This window comes from Mesoplodon bidens, assembly GCF_964165515.1.
Source record: "Mesoplodon bidens genome assembly, chromosome: 1".
NCBI lineage: Eukaryota > Metazoa > Chordata > Mammalia > Artiodactyla > Ziphiidae > Mesoplodon > Mesoplodon bidens.
In genome coordinates, this window is record NC_138176.1 from 14,914,217 (window position 1) to 14,934,990 (window position 20,774).

At 48.5% G+C, this 20,774-nt stretch overlaps 1 protein-coding gene across 1 annotated transcript; it reads right to left on the bottom strand.

The window, feature by feature from the left end:
* Nucleotides 1-1,422: 1,422 nt before the first annotated feature.
* On the bottom strand, nt 1,423-19,254 carry LOC308615376 (pancreatic lipase-related protein 2-like; the record flags this gene model as incomplete). Its single annotated transcript, XM_081230768.1, is given in 14 exon segments — nt 1,423-1,595; nt 2,504-2,671; nt 3,555-3,696; nt 5,912-5,948; nt 5,950-6,042; nt 6,494-6,612; nt 8,647-8,692; nt 8,694-8,767; nt 10,234-10,353; nt 12,281-12,392; nt 13,129-13,263; nt 15,058-15,183; nt 16,559-16,713; nt 19,206-19,254. Coding segments are annotated over 14 exon segments (1,440 nt in total). The 3' UTR covers nt 1,423-1,531.
* Between the last annotated feature and the right edge of the window lie 1,520 nt (nt 19,255-20,774).

The following is a 20,774-nucleotide window of genomic DNA, read 5'->3' on the forward strand; positions in this document are numbered from 1 at the left end:
AAATTCCATGTGGTCTAGGGTGTGGCCTGGATGTGGGGTTTTCTTTTAAACCTTCTTTTAAAGCCCTTCCTCCATGGCGCAGGCAGGTTTCACCTAAATAATGCTCAGAGCTTGTCACTCATGCCACAGGCTGCTCTCACACGGGGTCTTCTCTCTCCCTCAGGATGCTGAAAGCTGAGTGGGCAACGTGTGGGAGCAACCTTTTCAAACAGGACAGAATTTCACTGTCTAAGGATATAAAATACATTAGGACAGGCCACACCAAGTGCCCTGAGAGAGATGGTGGCAGAGGCGGACCGGTGGGATGTTCTAGGCATTACCTGTGGCCAAGTGGCTCCAGCCCCCCAAATATTTTCTGAAATGTGACCCCAGAACATAGAGAATGTCAAACTAACACCTCAAGATCAAACTAATACTTCAACGTCAAAACAAGGCCATTAAAAATTTTATTATCATAAAGATAAAGAGGCCACCACATTTTAAAAAATCATTTCTCCTTTATTTTTTTATTTTTTAAAATCTTCATTCGAGTATAATTGCTTTACAAGGGTGTGTCAGTTTCTGCTTTATAACAAAGTGAATCAGCTATACATATACATATGTCCCCATATCTCTTCCCTCTTGCATCTCCTTCCCTCCCACCCTCCTTATCCCACCACTCTAGGTGGTCACAGAGCACTGAGCTGATCTCCCTGTGCTATGCGGCTGCTTCCCACTAGCTATCTATTTTACGTTTGGTAGTGCATATATGTCCATGCCACTCTCTCACTTTGTCCCAGCTTACCCTTCCCCCTCCCCGTATCCTCAAGTCCATTCTCTATGTCTGTGTCTTTATTCCCGTTTTGCCCCTAGGTTCTTCTGACCATTTTCTTTTCTTTTTTTTAGATTCCATATATATGTGTTAGCATACGGTATTTGTCTTTCTCTTTCTGACTTACTTCACTCTGTATGACAGTCTCTAGGTCCATCCACCTCACTACAAATAACTCAGTTTCGTTTCTTTTTATGGCTGGGTAATATTCCATTGTATATATGTGCCACATCTTCTTTATCCATTCATCCAATGATGGACACTTAGGTTGTTTCCATCTCCGAGCTATTGTAAATAGAGCTACAGTGAACATTTTGGTACATGACTCTTTTTGAATTATGGTTTTCTCAGGGTATATGCCCAGTAGTGGAATTGCTGGGTCGTATGGTAGTTCTATTTTTAGTTTTTTAAGGAACCTCCATACTGTTCTCCATAGTAGCTGTATCAATTCACATTCCCACCAACAGTGCAAGAGGGTTCCCTTTTCTCCACACCCTCTCCAGCATTTATTGTTTGTAGATTTTTTTTGTTTTGTTTGTTTGTTTGTAGATTTTTTTGATGATGGCCATTCTGACCGGTGTGAGATGATATCTCATTGTGGTTTTGATTTGCATTTCTCTAATGATTAGTGATGTTGAGCATCCTTTCATGTGTTTGTTGGCAATCTGTATATCTTCTTTGGGGAAGTGTCTATTTAGGCCTTCTGAGGCCACCACATTTTTAACAAGGGTACAGAGTTTGTAAAATGTCTTCTTGCACCATGTCGCTGCTGCAAAAATTATACCTGTGAAAGAAAACATTTCCAGCATGAGGCTCGTTTGCTTGTGGAAGCGTGACCTCAGATGAGTAAACAGCTTTTGGCCAGCTCGCTGGGATTCGGACCTCTCTGACTGAAAAGCTTTTTGCTACACCAGGCAGAGTCCAAGTGACTCTCAGCCAACAAATCCACTCAAAGAACCTCCTCCCCTCCTTGGGCTTTTAATGAGCTGAGAGTGAATCAGTGGTCAGACCAAAGATTTTCAAAGTCTAGGGGGTTTTGGGCCTAGCAATGATGATCTTCTTTTAAGGTGGATCATATTTTAAACACAGTTAGGAGTTTCCATATTTTAAACACAATTAGGTACTCTCCCAACTCCTACCAAGTAAGATTCTATTTCCTCCAAATGAGAAGAGCTTTCCCCCATAAGCTAGATCCCAACACATGCCGTAGTCTCCAAACAAAACAATTTACATTAATACCTGCACCCCAGCTGAAATTAACTCAGAGATTTCCTACAAGTACTGCACGTGTCTTCCTTATTGCTTAAGGTAAAAGAGTTTCACATTTGCCTGTTCCTTGAATCAATGTATGCCTTACCACTGAGGCCTTGCTCCTGTCAAGTTGAATTTGGCTTAAGGAAAATGATTGATTTTTCAAAGTAAATTGGATGGATAGATGGAGAGTTGAGATGAATAGTTGGGTAGATGAATGGATGGATGGCTGAACAGCCAGAAGGGTGAGGAGACAGGTCTGGAGAGATGGCTGGATGGATAAGTGGATAGGTAGGTGGATGAGCGGAAAGGGCTGGATGAATGGAGGAGTCGATGAATACGCATATGGGTAGGTGGGTGACTGGACACATGGATGGATTGGTGAATACATCGATAGCTAAATATAGAAAATAAAACTTAGATGGAATAAAAGATACTCACTCAGCCCTGTCTTCACCACTTTGCACTGTAATTCGGGAAGCCCCCAGTTTGGGCCGGAAGAGATTTATCACATTGTTGTTCCAGAGGAACTTGACCTTCTGGACTTTTCCTACATTGAAGTCCACATCAATGTCATGCATATGACTTGCATCTGGTTGGAGAGATCCTCTGAAAACATAGACAGAAAATGTTATATCAGCTGGATATATAAATACATAGGACGACAGCAATTTATTTTTTCTTCAAACAACGGCTGCTGTTTCTGGTTTTCTGAAAATAGGTTGTATGACTTCATGCACATCCAGGGGCTGCTAAAACACAAATGTATTTGTGAAGAACAGACCTGTAAAAAATACTGGACTCTAGATTTCCATTGTCTTAGTTTGTCCCTAGAGGGAAGTTAAGTATTTGGGGTGGCATATTAACCCTATTAGTTCACTGCAGGACTATATTAATGCAACGTCTTATGTTAGAAGATGCCTGTGGGTCAGCCGAGGTCATTTGTTAGCCCCTCATATGTAGCGCAGGAAGTTGTCAAAGAATTTTAACTTAACACGACAATTATTATGGAAAAGTTCGTGCAAAAAACAGAATCTCTTTTTACAGCACGGTTATGCATTCATCCAACACACATTTACCAAGTACCTCATATGTCCAGCAAAAGTAGGTGCTGAGGCTACCACAGCAACGAGAAGCTGGCCTCAGGCTTCCTGTGTGTGTGTTGCCGGGAAGGGAGTTGCCATACAAACGTGCCTGGCCTAAGGAGAATTTGATTTTCATAAAACCTAAGTCAGGAAGCAATGACTGACAATCCAAAAGGAGTCAGCATTTGTCTCATTTTAAATAGCCAGTCCCCCTCTGGGCCTCACTCCTCTCGTGTGTAAAATGGGGTGATTGAACCAGATGCTAAGCCTTCCTTCCAGCTTTGACATTCCAGGATTCAATGGTCCTGTATAATAGATAGCTAGATTTATAAAGCAGTTTATACCCAATCTTGTATAAAGAATCTATTATGGAAAGTGTGGTCATTTCACTTTACTATCAAACTTACTTGAAAATTTCATATTGTTTTGAGTTTCCATCACTTCCATACAAAGCAATCTTGATGTAACCACTCACTTTCTTTTTTCCAGCCAGTGTGACAGAGACCCTATATCTCCAACATGTTGAAAGAAATACAATCATTCGATTAACTCCTCTTGTTGAAAAGAATGACCCCGTGGACGCAGTCTTGTTCCAAGCTCTAAGTCCCCCGCGGATGAGAGGTAAGGGTGAACGTGAGTAATGATTTCCTTAAGCGAGGTTTGGGGTCCCGGGATTCAGATTGTAGGTGGGGGTGAGGGACTCCAGAGGAAGTAAATCTTATACTTCAGCACAATCTCTTGTTGATACAGCAATGTATGTGCCCTGATGGATGCAAGGCAGCCAGTTACTGCACCTGTGTACTCTGGGTACACATCACTGGCCATCCCCAGAAAAGCCACAGGGAGAGGGAGATGCTTGTGGCTCTAATGTTTGGATAAATCACCTACCGCTCTTTTAGTTTATTGCTATTTTCACATGCAACGGACATATTCTCAATAGAAAAACAACCCAGATAAATTAAAAGAAGAAACAACCTTCATCAGCTCCCCATCTACCTGCCCTGCATCCCGGGTCCTTCCCTGACGTCACCCTGACGTCACCACTTTGGTCTCTATACTTAATCAAGTCCAGTGGTTCCCAATCAGGGGGAGATTTTGCCTCCCTGGGGACATTTGGCAAAATCTGGAGGCTTCTTTGGTTGTCACACTGCGGGTGAGGTGGGGTGGGTGTGGAGAGCTACTGGCATCTAGTGCGTAGAGACCAAGGATCTGTTAAACAAACTGCAATGCACAGGACAGACGCCTACAACAACGAATTATCCAGCCCCAAATGTCAGTAGTGTGAGGTTGAGATATGCTGATCTAGAGCTTTCTCTTTCTCTTTCTCTCACACAACTATGTACATAAAAGAATACAGGCTTCTTTTCCCTTCTTTAAATAGTACGTGCTGTTATCCTCTATTCGCTCCACCCATCCCCACCCCAGAATGATTCCCTTTCTCTGTCCTGCCCTGTGTTCCAGAATGTTTGCCTCCCACCCCAGGATCCTCGCTGCTGGCTTTTAGCTGGGTTTAGCCAATAAGAGGTGTATGCAGGAGGTCAGAAGGCAGGAGGAGAGAGGTGCAGGTGTCATCTCCCTGGCTCCCCCCTTGCTCCAGAACCATGAGTCTTGCAGAAACTCCCTCCTTCCCTGCATTCTGGGAGCTGCATAGCCACCAGATTCCGGGGGCCTCAGCATCCCTTGCTTCTTTTTTTTCTTGTTACAGAGAAAAATATTTTATTATAAAATTCTGGAAAATATGAATATGGGTAAGTAAAAATTTAACATGAAAATCTTGCTTGTTCCTTTAACCCTGCCCACACCTCTAACAGGAGGCCCTTCAGTAAAATCTCTCCATTTGAGCCACTTGGATGAAGTCTGTCTCCTGTTGGGACCCTGACTGATACATGACATGTTGCAGGCTGTTTTGTCACTTGCCTTTTCACTAAATATGCCTTAGAGATCTCTCCTCAGCACATAGAGCTATCTCCTTCTTTTGAGCGGTTCTGTACAGTATTTGGTGGTTTACCAATTGGTGGGTATCCAGGTTCCTCTCTCCAATCTTCTGGTATTAAAAACAGTGCTGCAGCGAACACCCTTGAGCACTTTCCCATGCAAGTATTTTCCTAAGGTACACTCTGAGAAGTGGAATGACTGGGTTAAAGGAACATGCACATAAGGCTTTATAGAGAGCGCCAAACCGTGATCTTTCATGATAAATATTGTGAAGATTACATGAAATACTGTATGCGAAAAGAGTTTTGTGAAGTGCTATATACATTTTTTTAAATGTAAAAATCCATTGAAAAAGAATTGCTCTTCTATTCGGCTACCATGTGATATTATTTATAACAAAAGAATCTTGATCATTTTGCTATCTTGTACTTTTTTCATGAGAAGCTGGGCAAAACAACAACAGAAATGCAGTGTGCTTGTGTGTGTGCAGGGGGACTGGCAGAAGAGGTATTTAGCTAGGAGACGTCTTGACTTACAGTGGCTTTGCCCCACCTTGCCCTCTTCTGTTAATGGATCCATCTTTCCTGCCACTGGGGTGGGTGGACATGTGACCCAGCCTGGGCCAATCACTGTACTTTATTCCATTGATCAGTATTTTTGGTTAAAGGGGTGAACTTGAGATCCAAGACAAATGCCATCCTACTGTCTTTCCATTATAGCTTAAACTGGTTGGAGGTGAGTTTCTGTCAATTGCTCCCAAGGGTCCTAATAAGGCTGATACTCTAAAATTATTTGCAAGAATTTTTAAATGAGTAAAATGGAAACTTACGAGTAAAGTTACCACTGCTTCCTGTGTTCAGGAAAAAAAGTTTGTCCCACAGCACTGGTTTTCCCCTGAAATTGGTCAGCATAGTGCCCCATTTTGGGGCATCCTTCAGCAGGACAAGGGAAACAGCCACTCTAGTGAAAGAAAACAGTCTGTCTGTGAGTCGTAGGCCTTTGACTCACGCATTTTCCTTTCCATCCTCCTATCTATCCATCCATCCATCCATCCCTCCCTCCCTCATCCATCTTCTCATCTACCTATGCTTCCTTCCATTCATGTATCCATTCTACCCCTTATCCCCCATCCACTGATCCATGCATGCATGCATCCATCTACCCATGCATCCTTGCACACACTGGGAATTTTCCAGAATGAAAAGTTGGGGATCTAGGGAAGGCCCAGCACAGTTCAAGTCTGTGCTGTCCCCCTCCTACCCATCCTATTCCTGGGAGGAAGGCTCTGTGAGCCTCAGCATTTCTAGTGCCTCCTCTCGTTAGCTGTGGAGTTACATCTCTGCTCTGTTCCAAGCCAAAGGGACAACACCACCATCACCACCAACTTCCCTGGGCCCCGGGTGTGACCTACCTCCTGAAACTCATTGTAGGACGCACAAGGGTAGCCCAGGAAGCCTTCGGGGCTGAGGATACTGCTTGAGTAATACTTGTAGCTTCTTAGGTGATTGCAAGCCACAAAGTCTTGGGTTCCTGAGAAGGCAAAGGCCAAGGGCGCTCACAAGAGGCATTAAACTTTTGAAGCCCGAACCATTCTGACCCAGCGAGGAATCACCTCCGCATTTCACAGGTGGGTATTGCTGCCCCTGAACACCTTGGTCACAATTCAAAATTTCTGTCATTGACCTTGACATACTTTGGGGCAAGTAGAAAAGCTGGGGGCTTGTTTAGTAGTGGTGGTTGGCCGGAGTCACTTTCCTCTCCCCGGCACTGTCCATTTTCTGGGGTGGTCCCCCTCAGGGCTAGGCAAGTGTTAGGGAATGAGAAGGTCTAACAAGCGCACCTCTGTCTAATCCCCGGGGGCCACGCATGTAACGTAAATGAATAACGAAGGCTTGGGGGAGTGGGGGGCGTTGGTTAGAGACATATCATACTTCACCTTTCGCGTGAACCAAGCTTTTCTGTCTATGGTCTCAGGCTGAGAAATTCTTCCTTTTTACTCCTCCAGGCATAAGGTAAAAGCAATGGAGAGCAAGGTCCCCATGGCCTCTGGCTACTCTTTCACTGCATTTTATTTACCGTCTTTCTCTTTAAACCAAAGTCCTCTTGTTTGGGAAATTGTCTTTTCCTGTCTCCAGCTACTAGGTACAAACTTCCCATGGAGTGATCCACAGTGACCCTGGCATACCTGGGGACCACTGCTGGGGGGTCTGCCGGGCTGCATCCGCCACCCGTGGGGAAAGGAATGTTGCCCTTTGTGCTTGGGGGATTAGCTCTCCATAAGCCCCCCAGTCCCGCGCACCCCACACCAACACTCGTTACCAGACAATAGGACCTGTTTCGAACTTAACTGTCTCTTTCATCCAAAATTGCTGCCCAGGGATTCCATGTTAGAGAAGTAAGCGGATGTCACTGTTCCTCAGCGGCCAGGGTGACTCGGCACGCACACAACAGAAGCACATTCCAGCGACCGGTCACCTCTCTAATTAAACCTGGGCTCCTTCCTATTATGTGTGCCCTGCTCGTCCCATCTGAGAGGGGGCAGCCCTCACTGTGACTCTGGTGTTCTTTCAGAAAGCAGATCAGCCAAGGAGCCACCCCTCGAGTTACCTGGTGCTGAGCAGAGAGGAGGTGAAAAGCTCCACCGACTGTCGGGGGATGTTGGCTATTGTTTTATCCACTCTGCTCTTTCACATGAAGCACATGCAAGATTAAAATGCCACGGAAGGCCGCTCAGCTCAAGGTAACAAGCTGGACACAGAGCTCGCTTTGCGCCAGGCCCTGCGCAGGGTCCTGAGGAGTCCGGGTCTCCCAGGCTACAGCCCCTGGCCTCGGGGAACTCCCTGCTCAGAAAAAATAAAGACTAAAACGAGACGATCACAGACTCCAAGCCTCCACTTTTAGGGAGGAGAGTGAAGCCTGTTCTCAGGGGAGGGGCAACAGGAATAGCCCCAGGCCAGAACAAGGGACGGCTAATGGAGATGGTACTTTAGATCACCTAACATTAGGGGTGCTGGGCCTGCTCTCTCAGATAAATGGAGATACGTACAAGGCTCGTCCCCCAGACCCCCAGGCCTCCACCTCCATGCACGTGCCCCTCAAACCCACAGGGCACGTCCATGCTCCCCCTTCCCCCCATCGTCTTCTTACCAGCTCAATCCCTTTCCATCCCTAGCACCTGACAATAGCAAATGGCAAGAAAGTCAAAACCCTCCAAATCTTTGCTTATACTCTGCAGATCTTCGAGGAGCCTGCACTGAAGGAAGGATGGGGGCCAAAGGCAAAGCTGGGTCCTACCTGATGCGGCCCACGTCTCAGCATCCTGCTAAGGGGGAAAAGGCGCAGGCTGGGCATGGGGTCGGGCTTGGCAGCCAGGAATTGGGCTTAAATATAAGGTGGCCTTGGGCAAGTTTTATCACTTTGCCGACCCCATTTCCTCGTCTGTAAAATGGGGCTAACCAGAGTAACTATCTCATGCCACTGCTGTGAAAATGCCCGGCACAGACCACACCACCTGCCTTCTCCCCAAGTGGAGCAGCTGCTGTCTTGCTTCTCTCATTTACATACCGTCCCATATTCTATTTATATCAATGATGGTTGACAGGGTATTTTTTCTGACATCCAGGCATTTCCTTTCCTCCATTTGGGTAGAAATCCAGGTGGCCCACCTTTTGGCTCATTCCAAAACCTGAAACATTGGCAGCAGAGGTGAGTGGGAGGGAAGTGGTCCCAGAGTCAGGTGGTGGCCACGAAGAGCGTTCAACTCCTTCCAATGGGAGCAAGAGCCTTCTTGGCAACTTCTCCCCACAGTGCAGCCCCCCTGACTCTGGCTCCGCAAAAGTTCTCAGACGAGCACTTGGCAAGACAAGAAAGGAGTTGGGGCTTCCCTGGTGGCACAGTGGTTGAGAGTCCGCCTGCCGATGCAGGGGACACGGGTTCGTGCCCCGGTCCGGGAAGATCCCACATGCCGCGGAGCGGCTGGACCCGTGAGCCATGGCCGCTGAGCCTGCGCGTCCGGAGCCTGTGCTCTTCAACGGGAGAGGCCACAACAGTGAGAAGCGCGCGTACCGAAAAAAAAAAAAAAAGAAAGGAGGAGAGAGCAGAGGACGTAAGATGAGGGGGGAGGTAGGCTCTGGGTGATCGGGCACATGTGTATTTGTGTCTGTCTGTCTGTCTTGGGGAGGCCCTGAACAACACGATACCATCATCGGTGTCCTGATACCATTATGCACCAGAAGACACATATCAGGGCAGGGCTGGTGCACTTTTTATTACTTTATTCATTTTAAAATTTTGGTTTCTACATTATAGTGTTACACTGAGACCACGTAAACTTTGTTATTATATTGAGAACCACAGCATAATGGCTAGGTGGTTTGGATTTTGAAGCACACAGACCTGTGATCACATCCTGGTTCTTCTTACATATCTGTGATCTTGACAATTACTTGACAATTACTTGACAATTACTTGATCAGTTACTTGACCTTGTTGAGCCTCAGTTTCCTCAGCTATGAAGTGGTAAAAACAATACCCACTTTTCAGGGTTTTTACAATGATTAATGAGCTAATGTATGCAAAATGTTCAATGCAGCACATGGTAAACATTCCATAAGTGACAGGATCATCAAAAACATACCTTTTATTGGCACATTTCATGAGTGGTTATACAAGAAAATATTGAAAAAAGAATGTTAATTTTAGAAGAATTCAATTAAGGGCGATATTTAATCTCCAACAAAACAAACTGTAAGCAAAGCTTTGACAAAAGAAGAAAAAAAATGCAAAAATTACCTTTGCATTTTGCAAGTACAGGTCAAACATCCATAATAAATACCACTCTGGTTACTGACAGACTAGGGAAGGATGCAGAGTTTGGAGACTGAGTGAGGCTTCCACAGGTTATAGAAGACTTTTGTCCTACCTGGGGCCTCAGGCTGATATCACTGGCACTGAACTGGCTGTTTGTTTGTGGCTGACACCCGTTTTGACTGGTTGGTGCCCAAACACCCATTTTGACTGATTGGTTAACCATTTTGAATACCACCCTGTGGTATGTGTGTGCAGGTGGGGGAGGGTGGCAGGGGGCACATGCCTGGACCTGCTCTCATCAGTTATAGCCCTGGTCCCTGAGAGGTGGGGTGAGGAACTTACCCAGGAAAGGGATTATGGGAGCAGAATCTGTGTGAATCACATCCACAAACATGGCATCGGACGGGTCCAGCCGAACCTCCTCTGGCGTGCCCTGGAAGCATGGCTGTGCCGGGTCCAGCCCTAAGAAGGGGGAGGTGGACAGGGAGGCTGCACGCTAAGACCACCCAGGATCTAAACCCTGTACACACAAAATCCATGGGGATTCCTGGGCAAAGCACCCCACGCCCCAGCAGTCATAGCTTGGAGAATTGAGTCTGCAGCTCCTGGTCTGCTTGGGAGAGAGGCTGGGACAGAAAGGCTGCCAGTGGGGTCGTTGCCCGTCACAGAACATCCAGAAATCCCCACTGCCTGGCGTCATGGAAGATCGGGATGGTACCCTTGCTCCCCGTGTCTCCCTTTTCCTTTTTTCCCTCACACATGTTCTGTTTGGCCACTGCCCTCCAAGACTGAGCTCCCGGGCCTGGCCCAGCTCCTCCACAGTCTCCGAGCCCTGCACAGTCCATTCCCCTGTGTCTGCGGTCATGGCCCCCGGCCTGCCGCTCGCTCCCCCACCTTCTCCCCTAATCTCTCTCCCCTCCAAGACCCCCTCAAACACGACCTCTTCATGGAAAATGTAGCCTCTCCTTTCTTGGCTCATTCCCTCCTCATGGCATAGGATTCTTTTGCATTAGTTAACTCTGCTTTGGCTTTTAGTTGCCTACTTAGTTGTCTGCCTCCTGCACTAGACTGTGGATTTCCTGAGGCAGGGGCTGTGCCCAGTTCATCTCCAAAGAAAAGCAGAGGGTTTCCCTGGTGGCGCAGTGGTTGAGAGTCCGCCTGCTGATGCAGGGGACACGTGTTCGTGCCCCGGTCCAGGAAGATCCAACATGCCGCGGAGCGGCTGGGCCCGTGAGCCGTGGCCGCTGAGCCTGCGCATCCGGAGCCTGTGCTCTGCAGCGGGAGAGGCCACAACAGTGAGAGGCCTGCGTACCGCAAAAAAGAAAAAAAAAAAAGAGAGAGAGAGAGAAGCAGAAGGTGGAAGGAGCAGGGCCCTCAGGACTCGGTGACCTACATCTAGTGCTGGCTCTGCGCAAGGCCAGGTGCCTGTTCTCCTTGAACCTGGAAAGTGGGAATAACAGTAACTCCCCTGGCAGGGTTACTGTGAAAATCCCATGAAAAGATGTAAGAGAAGGGACATGGCAAACTGAAAAATTCTAGGTAAACATGAACTATTGACCCTTTATCCTTCACCCGAAGCCTAGCCTGGTGCCCAGAGCAACAGACGCATTCATTAAATGCTGACTTGAACAGTTTGTGTAAGTTACATACTGATACCGTGCACCAAACGGTGGTCTGTGTCTATGTCTGTGTATTCATTCTGCCTAGTGTTTCCTTCCTCCCTTCCTCCATTCATTCTTTTTTTTTTTTTTTTTTTTTTTTGGCGGTACGCGGGCCTCTCACTGTTGTGGCCTCTCCCGTTGCGGAGCACAGGCTCCGGACGCGCAGGCTCAGCGGCCGTGGCTCACAGGCCCAGCTGCTCCGCGGCATGTGGGATCTTCCCGGACCGGGGCACGAACCCGTGTTCCCCGCATCGGCAGGTGGACTCTCAACCACTGCGCCACCAGGGAAGCCCCCTCCATTCATTCTTTACTGAACACCTCCTATGGCAGGTCTCAGCTAGTCACTTTCATTGTCTGCCTGTCCTGGCACAGCACAGACATTCAATAAATATTTGTGAAACTGATGAATTGATTTTTTTCAAAAATCAGCTCACTTTTAAAAAAACTTTGCCATACTCTAGCAATAATAACCCTGAAGTCATGACTTTCACGTGTTAGTTATATTTTTCTTTTTTTTTAAATGTATTTTTGCTTACAATCGTGTATTTTCTAGTACACATGAAAATATATGAACAATTATTTTTAAGTCCCCTGCACCGCCTAAAACCAGTTCCAGGAGGACCGGAAGGGGCGCCCTTGGCCGTGGGAAGCGCGCGGGTCTCGCCTTCCACCGCCTGCTCCCCTGGCTGGGCCGGCGCCCGCCCCCAACCCCGGCCCAGCGCCCCTACCTGTGATCCTGCCCACGCGGCCCCCCAGCCTCCTGCCCGCCTCAGCGGCCGTGTGCGCGCCCAGGCTGTGGCCGATGAGGTGCACGTTCTCGGGGCCATAGCCCAGCTGGGTCTGCGGAGGGAAGGAGCGTCAGGTCCCAGAGCAACGGGTGGGGACGCGCCGGCTCTCGGGGAGTGGGGATCGGGCCAGCACCCAGGCTGGAAACTCGGGAGGAACGACCCCCGGCTCCAGGCCGCCGCCTAGGACAGCGCGACCTGGCCCCTGGCTGGCCACAGTCTGCAGGTCCCGGGGTCTGGCTGGCGCGCGGGGTAACGGTGCTGACCAGCGACCAGCGCGTCACCTGCAGGCCGCCTTGGCTGGGACTGGCAGTGCTCTGCCGGCTGCCACACGCAGCCCACCGCGGACCTCCCTCCCCTTGTCCCCGGCAGGGGCTGGGCCAGTGCAGAACGTGGTAATGGGCCGGGCTCTGGGGGTCTCCAGACTCGACCTTCCTGGAGGCTGTAAGGGACCTTCCCTGAGAGCGAAGACTCATCTGGGCTGAGAACTTCAGCGCAGCCCAGCCTGCTCTACAATTCCCAGAACAGCCTGCAAGGAAGGCTTATTTCAAAAGGGGAAACTGAGGCTTGAAGAGGTTAGTCTGCCTCAGGCCCCACAGCTAGGGATCTTCAGGACAACCCCGGAGGGAGGAAGTTTGCAGCTTCATGTAGCAAAGGCCCTTCTTGGGCTCCCGGCTTTCAGGCTCTGCCTCTACCCATGGGTCCCCAGGCTGCCCCTGGGTGCCACGGGGCACTGGCCTGCCCCTCTCCCTGCCCCCTACCCACAGGACGTGGACCAGGCAGGGGGTTACCGACAGCCCTTGTATTAAGTAAGCTATCTCCGCTCCCACGACCCGAGTGTTGTGGACAGCTTGGGTGTATCCTGTGCGGGCCCCGCGCTTCCAGTCCACACACGTGCAGTTCACCTTCTCCACTTTAAACATTTTCTGGGAAAGACAAACATGAGGGAGAAACCAGTTTATTAACAGCCACGGGTTGCACACTCCAGAGATAGGAATTCACAACCGTCAAGCATCTAGCTTGTGTCAGAGCTTTAATAATCCTCACACTTGTCCTGGTCCACACCACAGTGCTATGAACTGGGTATACTTACTCCCACTTAGCAGATGTGGAAACTGAGGCCTGGAACAGAGTGACTTGTCTAAGGTTTTACAGATGATCATTGACACAACCAGGTCAGAAAGATGACTTACGAGGTCAGGGGTTAGCAAACTACTACCTGAGTGCCAAATCCACTCGGGTAGTAGTTTGCTAACTGCTTTTATGAAGTTTTATTGCAAACAGCCACACCCATTTGTTTACATAGCGTTCATCTCTGCCTCATAGCTACAACAGAAGCCATATGAGCTGAAACCATATGACCCACAAATGCTACAATATGTATTACCTTCTCTTCTACAGGAAAGTTTGCAGACCCTTATACTAGATAGTTGAAGCCACAGAGAGGCTGCTTTTATGTTCCCAAAAATGCTTTGATGGGAGATATAAAGTATTGAGGGACAAGTTTAATAAGATGAAATTTAGACCGAAGTAGGAGACAACTCTCCCGGATACATGCATTTTTTGTATCATGTAGTGTGACCCAAGCACAGATACTGGTCCCTTGGGGAGTGGAGGGAAGAAATATCAGAAAGGGCTACACTATATCCTTTGTTCATTTGGGGACGTCCTGGACTGAATTTTGAAGTTGGGAGTGGTTGGCTGGGGGGTCAAGGCATCATGGTGGACCACATACCCTCGGCTCTCCAATTTCCAGGTCCACATAGCCTTCCTCTGGAACTCAGGAGGCACGTGTGAAACCCCAGACCAAGAAGAACAAAGAGCGCTTGGGCAGAAGCTGCTCAAGGTCTTATCCCAGCGCAGCTTAAGCCTCTAAGAGCCGTGCCATGGGCACCTCCTACAGGCTAAAGCTGTAGACACACGGGATTGTGGTGTCTTGTGGACAGAAGACCTCGTTTCGCATTCCACCCCTGGATTCAACTTTGGGGAAGCACTGAACTTTTCTTTGCCTCAATTTCTTCATCTATAAAATGAGAACCATAACTGTGGCTGCCTCACCGCGTGGCTGGGAGGGTTAAACGGGACAAGGACTGTGGAATGATTAGCACAATGCCAGACGCACAGTAAGTGCTCAGGAAATGGATGGTATGAATAATAATTCATTACTAATATTCATGATCACTCTAGAGCTGCACTGTCCAATACTGTGGCTACAAGCCACGTGTGGCTCTTTACAATTAATTAAAATGAAATAAAATTTAAAATTCAGTTCTTTGGTCACACTAGCCACAAGTCAAGTGCTCAGTAAGCACAGGTGGCCAGTGACTCCTGATTCAGGTAGTGCAGATATAGAACATTTCCATCATCACAGAAAATGCTTTTGGATAGTAGTGCTGTGGGGGGTAAAGTATTTTTTATGACATACAAGGGTTTTATATAAACCATCAGAGACAAACGCCAGGTAATTTGCTGTTGTCTCCACCTCTGGGACTTTCTGATTGGACTCTGGGTCTTTTCAGCCTCATAAGGAGATGTTTGACTAGAGGTTCATGGGTTGGGAGACCTTGACATTGGGTGCCCATGAGAACCTGAGTTTTCCTCAGTGGTTTTAGGATGGACCCATCTCTCCTGGGAGGTTATCCTTTCCCAGCCTCGGGATGCAGCGTTTGACTCCATGTGCTGGGCGCTGCTCTCACCAGGTGAGGAGGGTGAGTGCCTACCTTGCACAGGTCAATTATCCAGTCCTCCTCCCCCTTGTCTAGGAAGCCATGGATGACGAAGCGCGTCTTGCGGTCCAGTTGGAAGTTTGAAGCCTCGATGGTGGCTAGGTCAGTGACATTGATCCGCTGGTTAAATTAGAAAAGATGAATTTGAATGTTGGCCTTTCCAAGCCACAGACCCATTAGAGCCCATTCCTGTAAGACCAAGGTGACAGATTCAACTCCCAAGAAGTTGGGTGAGGCTAGAACAGGAGTTCCTGACTTAGGGTTGGAGGATAGATTCAGAACGTCCAAGTTTATTGATTTTTCTATACTGACATGTAGCATTTTTGTTAATTGTGAAATTGAGCAACAAACATAGCAGACTTAGCAATACACTGTCACCAATAGAGGTGGCAGATATTTTCATTTTATATTACAGTTGTTACAGATATTTAAAAATATCATTTGTACTCATTACTATTTAAAATTACAGAAGTTATTAGACCAACCCCTAGACCTTGTTATTTAGTGAGATAATAAAGCAGCACACATATTACTATATCCCATATTTATCTTTTTAAATGTTCTGATAACTGTTTTCCAGTATAATTAGTGTCCTTTTTAATCCAGTGTTTTTTATTTTATGCATTTAACCCTTCCTGCTCCATTGAGGTGCATCTCCCCTCATGCCTGATGCTTCTGGCCCAGGGGTTCCTCAGCTTTTCTGTGCCAAGACCTCTTTGGCCATCTGGAGAAGCCTATGAATCCCTTCTCAGGATTTTTTTTTTTTTTTTTGCATAAAATATATTTTATTTTAAAAAATTGTCTTTTTAAATGGGGACTCTGGGTGGGTAGTTTGTCACCTAGAATCCAACAGTAGGTGACCTCGGGGACCTATAGACAGACACCCTGCTCTCTCAAACTTGGTTTGGGGTCAGAGCTGTGAGCTGCTTGAGTTCTAAGCAAGTTCTTCCTGTTCACTTCTGAGCACCTGGAGGAAGCCTGCTGGCCTCCACCTGGCAGGCCTTCTGGGAACTGAAAATTGCTCCAGGGGACCCCAAATTTCTCCTTTGTCATTAAATGTCCCCTGTTCCCCTTCCAGCTCCTGAGGAAGGATTTACATCCCCCGATCCCTACCCTCTGAGGGGCTACGCTCCTTCCACTGCCTGGTTCGGAAAGAAGACAGACCCTCTCAGGGATACATAGGTCTGGGCTTCTCCATAAGAGCTGCTCACACCCCCTTCCTCCCCAAACAGGGTTCTAATCCTGGGAAGCCCTGCAGTTCTGTGCACAAGTGTGTGAATGTGTCAGTTTCCCGGTTGGGCGTCCATAGATTTCATCAGATACTCGAAGGGATTTATGATCCCGAGAGCTAAAAGATGTCTCTAAGTCTAACACTGGTGAGGGAGCATCATGTAAAAAGTTCCAAGGCAGTGAATTATTCCTCAGACAACCATGTGAAGGCTCCAGCGTGGGCGCCCAAATCCCCCACCATGCGGTCATTCTATGCCCCTCTTACTTGGTAGTTATTTGGATTCTCATTTGTACACAGAAGAAAGTGGGTGTCAATGTCCTCGGGAGACCAGGGAAATAACTTTAAAGGCCGCTGAAAGATCCTGGTCCATGGTTTTTCATCGGAAAAGCAGCCAAAAGGTTTGTAGCAGATCTCCTTTCCTGGCTCAGGAAGAGGAACAAACAGGACACTTGTGAGGTTCTGAGAAGGAGCAATGTCATCTCAGCTACTCGGGAGGACTCTTCAGGGTACAGCTCAGGGCTGGTGAAGGCCAGTGCTCATCTTTATCTTTGCTGTCAGTGTTCCTCAGACTTCTGTGTTGATAAGGACCACCTGGGGGCTGAGGGTGAATGAGCATATACACACCCCCAGGCCCGTCCCTCAGAGATTCTGATTCAGAGGGTCTGGGGTGGGGCCCGAGAAACAGCATATTTAATAAGTGCCCCTGTTCATCAGGCAAGTTGGGGAATCACTGAGAATTCCTGAGAACCTTCAGCCTTAAAACTACCTCTTGCAGGAAACTCCCAGATGGCCCTTTACATCCACTCATCAACCATCAGGTGTTTATCAAGTGTCTACAAATGTCGTAGCACAGAGATGCTACTCAATGAGTCTTGAGGTCTCTCTTACATCCAGCACAGGCCGTGCACACAGTAGGCATTCCTGGGCATCTGTCCAGTCCACATGTCTTCACGTCATCCTTCTATTCACCTTTGTTTTTTCCAAATTATTCTCTGCCATTTCAGATTTCCCTGTTGTTCTTGGAAAAGGTAAATGTCTTAAGAACAGGGAGAATTTATTTTTGCATCATACTGTGTATAGTAGGGACTCAGTACATGCAGTTGATGACCTAAATAACCCCATCTAAATCTGAGGGTCCTTTCTCTAGTCCATGACATATTTTCACAATTATGTCACCCCAAGTATAACCAGGGGTGACATAATTTCAAATCCAGAGGATTACAATGGATTTTCTCTCTTAGGCTTCCTCAACTGATGGAGCCAAATATTGGTCATTCATTTAAAAACCGGTAATAGTTAATACTTGTTGTTTACTATGTACCAGATACCACACTAGTGTTTTACCAGTATTGGCCTGTTTAGCCTCCAGACAGCCCATGAGGAAGGAATGAATATTACCTCTATTTGACAGAAGAAGAGCCCAAGGCATGGAGATGAAAAGTCAGCTACCCAAGGCCACAGCCAGTGGTGGAGCCACGATTTGAACCCGAGAAGCTTAACTGGGAATAAAAGTAGGAATTGGGGAGCCATAGAGACAAATCAGATCGAAACCCGGCCCTGAAAGAGAGGAAATCTAACTGGGAAGGAATGAAGACAGCGTTGAATTCATTCTGGGAAGAGGGAACAGTCCCACAGGAAAGGCCACAGGAAGCTAAAGCAACTTGGCTTCAGATGGTAAGCGCAGGGGCTTCGATGCCAGGTTAAGGTACCTGGGCGTTAGGTGGGTAGTGGGGAAGTGCTGGGGGTGCTGAGCCCGTGAGCGGGGTGGGAGCCAAGTGTAAGTGGCTCAGAGGTGGGGGAGCCTGGGGGCAGGGGAGAGGCGTTCTGACCTGATGGCAGAGGAAGTTAAGGAAGAGGTGGGGAGATGGGGCTAGGGGGTGCTGTCCAAGCCTGGTGTGGGACAAGTGAGTTTGAGGCATGGTGGGAGGCCCTGGTGGAGCTGCCTGGAACATGGGAGGACTGGGGGTGTGCTGGTGGGGACTGGACAAGGGAGCAGTCCTGAGGAACAGAAAGATGAGGAGGGCACCTGGAGTGACCTTTGGGAATGCCCATGTCTGGGGCAGGAGGAAGCAGCAGATCAGCGAAGGAGACCAAGAGGGGTTGGAAAGGCCTGAGGAACAGCCAGACCCCACCCGGGCTCTTCTGTCAGGGGGCCGGGTCTGGCTGCAAGGCCGGGGTGGAATTCCAGAAAGGCAAGAGGGGACTGGGGACAAGCTGAGGAGACAAGGGTGAAGGATCTGGATGCAGAAGAAAGCCCTTGCAGGGACTGGAGGAGACCATGTCTGCTTTTGGGGAGACTGTACTCAGCAGGGTTTGGGGGCCCGAGCCAGGCAGTGAAGGGTTCTGACTGATGGGAGAGGAGGTGAGAAGACCCGGCAGTGTGGGAAAGAGAGCACCTGCGAGGTACACCTGCGGGGAGGTGGGGGGATGGGCATAAGCAGATTCGGGCTCGGGGGGCTTTGGTAACAAGGGAGGTTTCAGGACAAGTAAAACATGGGTGTCTGCATCTCCTCTGGGCAGGAGGCCGGGCAGGACGGGAGTTCACAGGGGGACACGTCCACAGGATTTTAGTCTGCAGACGTGCACTTGTCCATGCCTAGGGACTGAGGGTACTGGGGCCCTGACAAGAACGTCCCACTCTCCACCTGGCCCAGCTGCCTGCCACCTCCGCCGCCTGCTCCAACCACTGGAGCCTTTGCAGGAGGATGGAACAATGCTGGGATCATCCTTGTTGAGCATGGTGCCCTGTCTTTACCGCAGAGTCATCACTCCCCGACTGGTAGCGATTGCTGTTTCATGCAATAAGAATAAGGCTGTTAATTAGGAAGAAGATGATGATGATGCCTCTGTCTGTCTCCCCCAAAGGCCAGCCCAGGCCCGGTCACCAAAGGGATGGTAGCAGCATCCTCACCTCTGACTGTGGCCAGCAGGAGAAGGCCGACGGTCCAAGAGGGCAGCATGTTCGGGGATGAAGACAGAGACACGCACGGACACCAGATGCACAGGCACGAGGCTGGCGGACAGGGCGGGCGGCCCTCAGCACACATGGGGCCCTCCCTCGAGGTGGGGACCCTGAGGCTGAGGCCTCCCTGCACACAGGGAGTCGGGCAGCACCTCTCTCGGACCCTGGACCCAGGGTCTTCGCACTGCTGTGCTCCCCTGTTCTGGGCCACATCCCCCTGGTAGCCCTACCCCTACCCGGCTCCCTGCCCACGTGGGGCTGTGACTTACTGTGTGGCCCCAGAGCTTCCACCTGCAGCCCAGCAGGTTGGTCATGGCCTTTTATAACCAGACTTTATCCTTTGGATTCCTCAGAAAAGGACGGGGGTGGGGGATAGATAGGGCTCTGTACATGCCAGGTTTGAACCTAGGTTATCATAAACACATAAAGCCAGCTCAGCCGGGGAGCAGGGCTGTTTATAAAGTGAGATTTGAGGAAAGGGAAACTGACTTTATGGGGTGGCAAAAGGCTCTGTTAATCTGAATTTACAGGTACAGTTGCCAAAAGATCGTGTTCCCCAAGTGATAACAGGGAAACTCCAAGCTGTAGTGCCGCCCACTCAAAATCCTCTTGGAAACAGGAAGCCCAGACTCATCTCATTGCCCTGCAGACACTGGCAGAGCCGTGTAGGAGTGGGCAGTCCGAAGCATCTGTTTATGAAGACAGCCCTTGGTTACTTTGGGGGTGAGGTGGGTGGAGAGCATCCTTCCAAAGATGCTGGACAGAGTTGTAAAAACCCTGCTGGTGGAGGCACTCAAAAGAGTCAAATAAACACTGTTCAGATACAGCTTTGTTGGGAAACAATATAGTTTATGACCCGGGGATAAGAAAGATGGAAGTGTTTGCTTTCCTTCAGGGCTGAGGGGGTGAAAGCCAGGTGCTGCCCAGCTGTTTTTAAAATTGACATATGATTTAGATGCTCCAAAATGTATAAATCTTAAGTTGAAAACTTGAGTACAGTTTAATGAGTTTTGACAAATGTATACTCCTGTGTATACACCCCAGATCGAAAAGCATTTCCAGCAGCCAGAAGTGTCTCTCATGATCCCTGTACCACCACCTGCATAACCATGCTCCGACTTCTGTCACCGTAGATTAGTTTGGTCTCTTCTGGGATTGCATATAAGTGGAATTATACAGTATGTGCTGGTTAGAATCTTGCTTCTTTCACACAACACGGTTTTGAGATTCATCCACGTTGTTCCATGTATCTGTAGTTGGTTCCTTTTTATTGCTGTGTTATATGGTACATTTCTGTGTGAATCTATCACAGTTGGTGTATCCATTCTGCTTTGGTGGACACGTGGGTTCTTTCTAGTTTGGGACTGTTATGGACGATGCTGCTGGGAACTTTCTAGTCTAGTACCTGTCTTTCGTTAGACTTGCACTCGTTTCTCTCAGGTTTGTCCCCAGAGGTAGCATTGCCGGGTCCTGGGGTGTGTGCGTGCTTAGCTTTAGGAGCTGCTGCCCTAAACACTT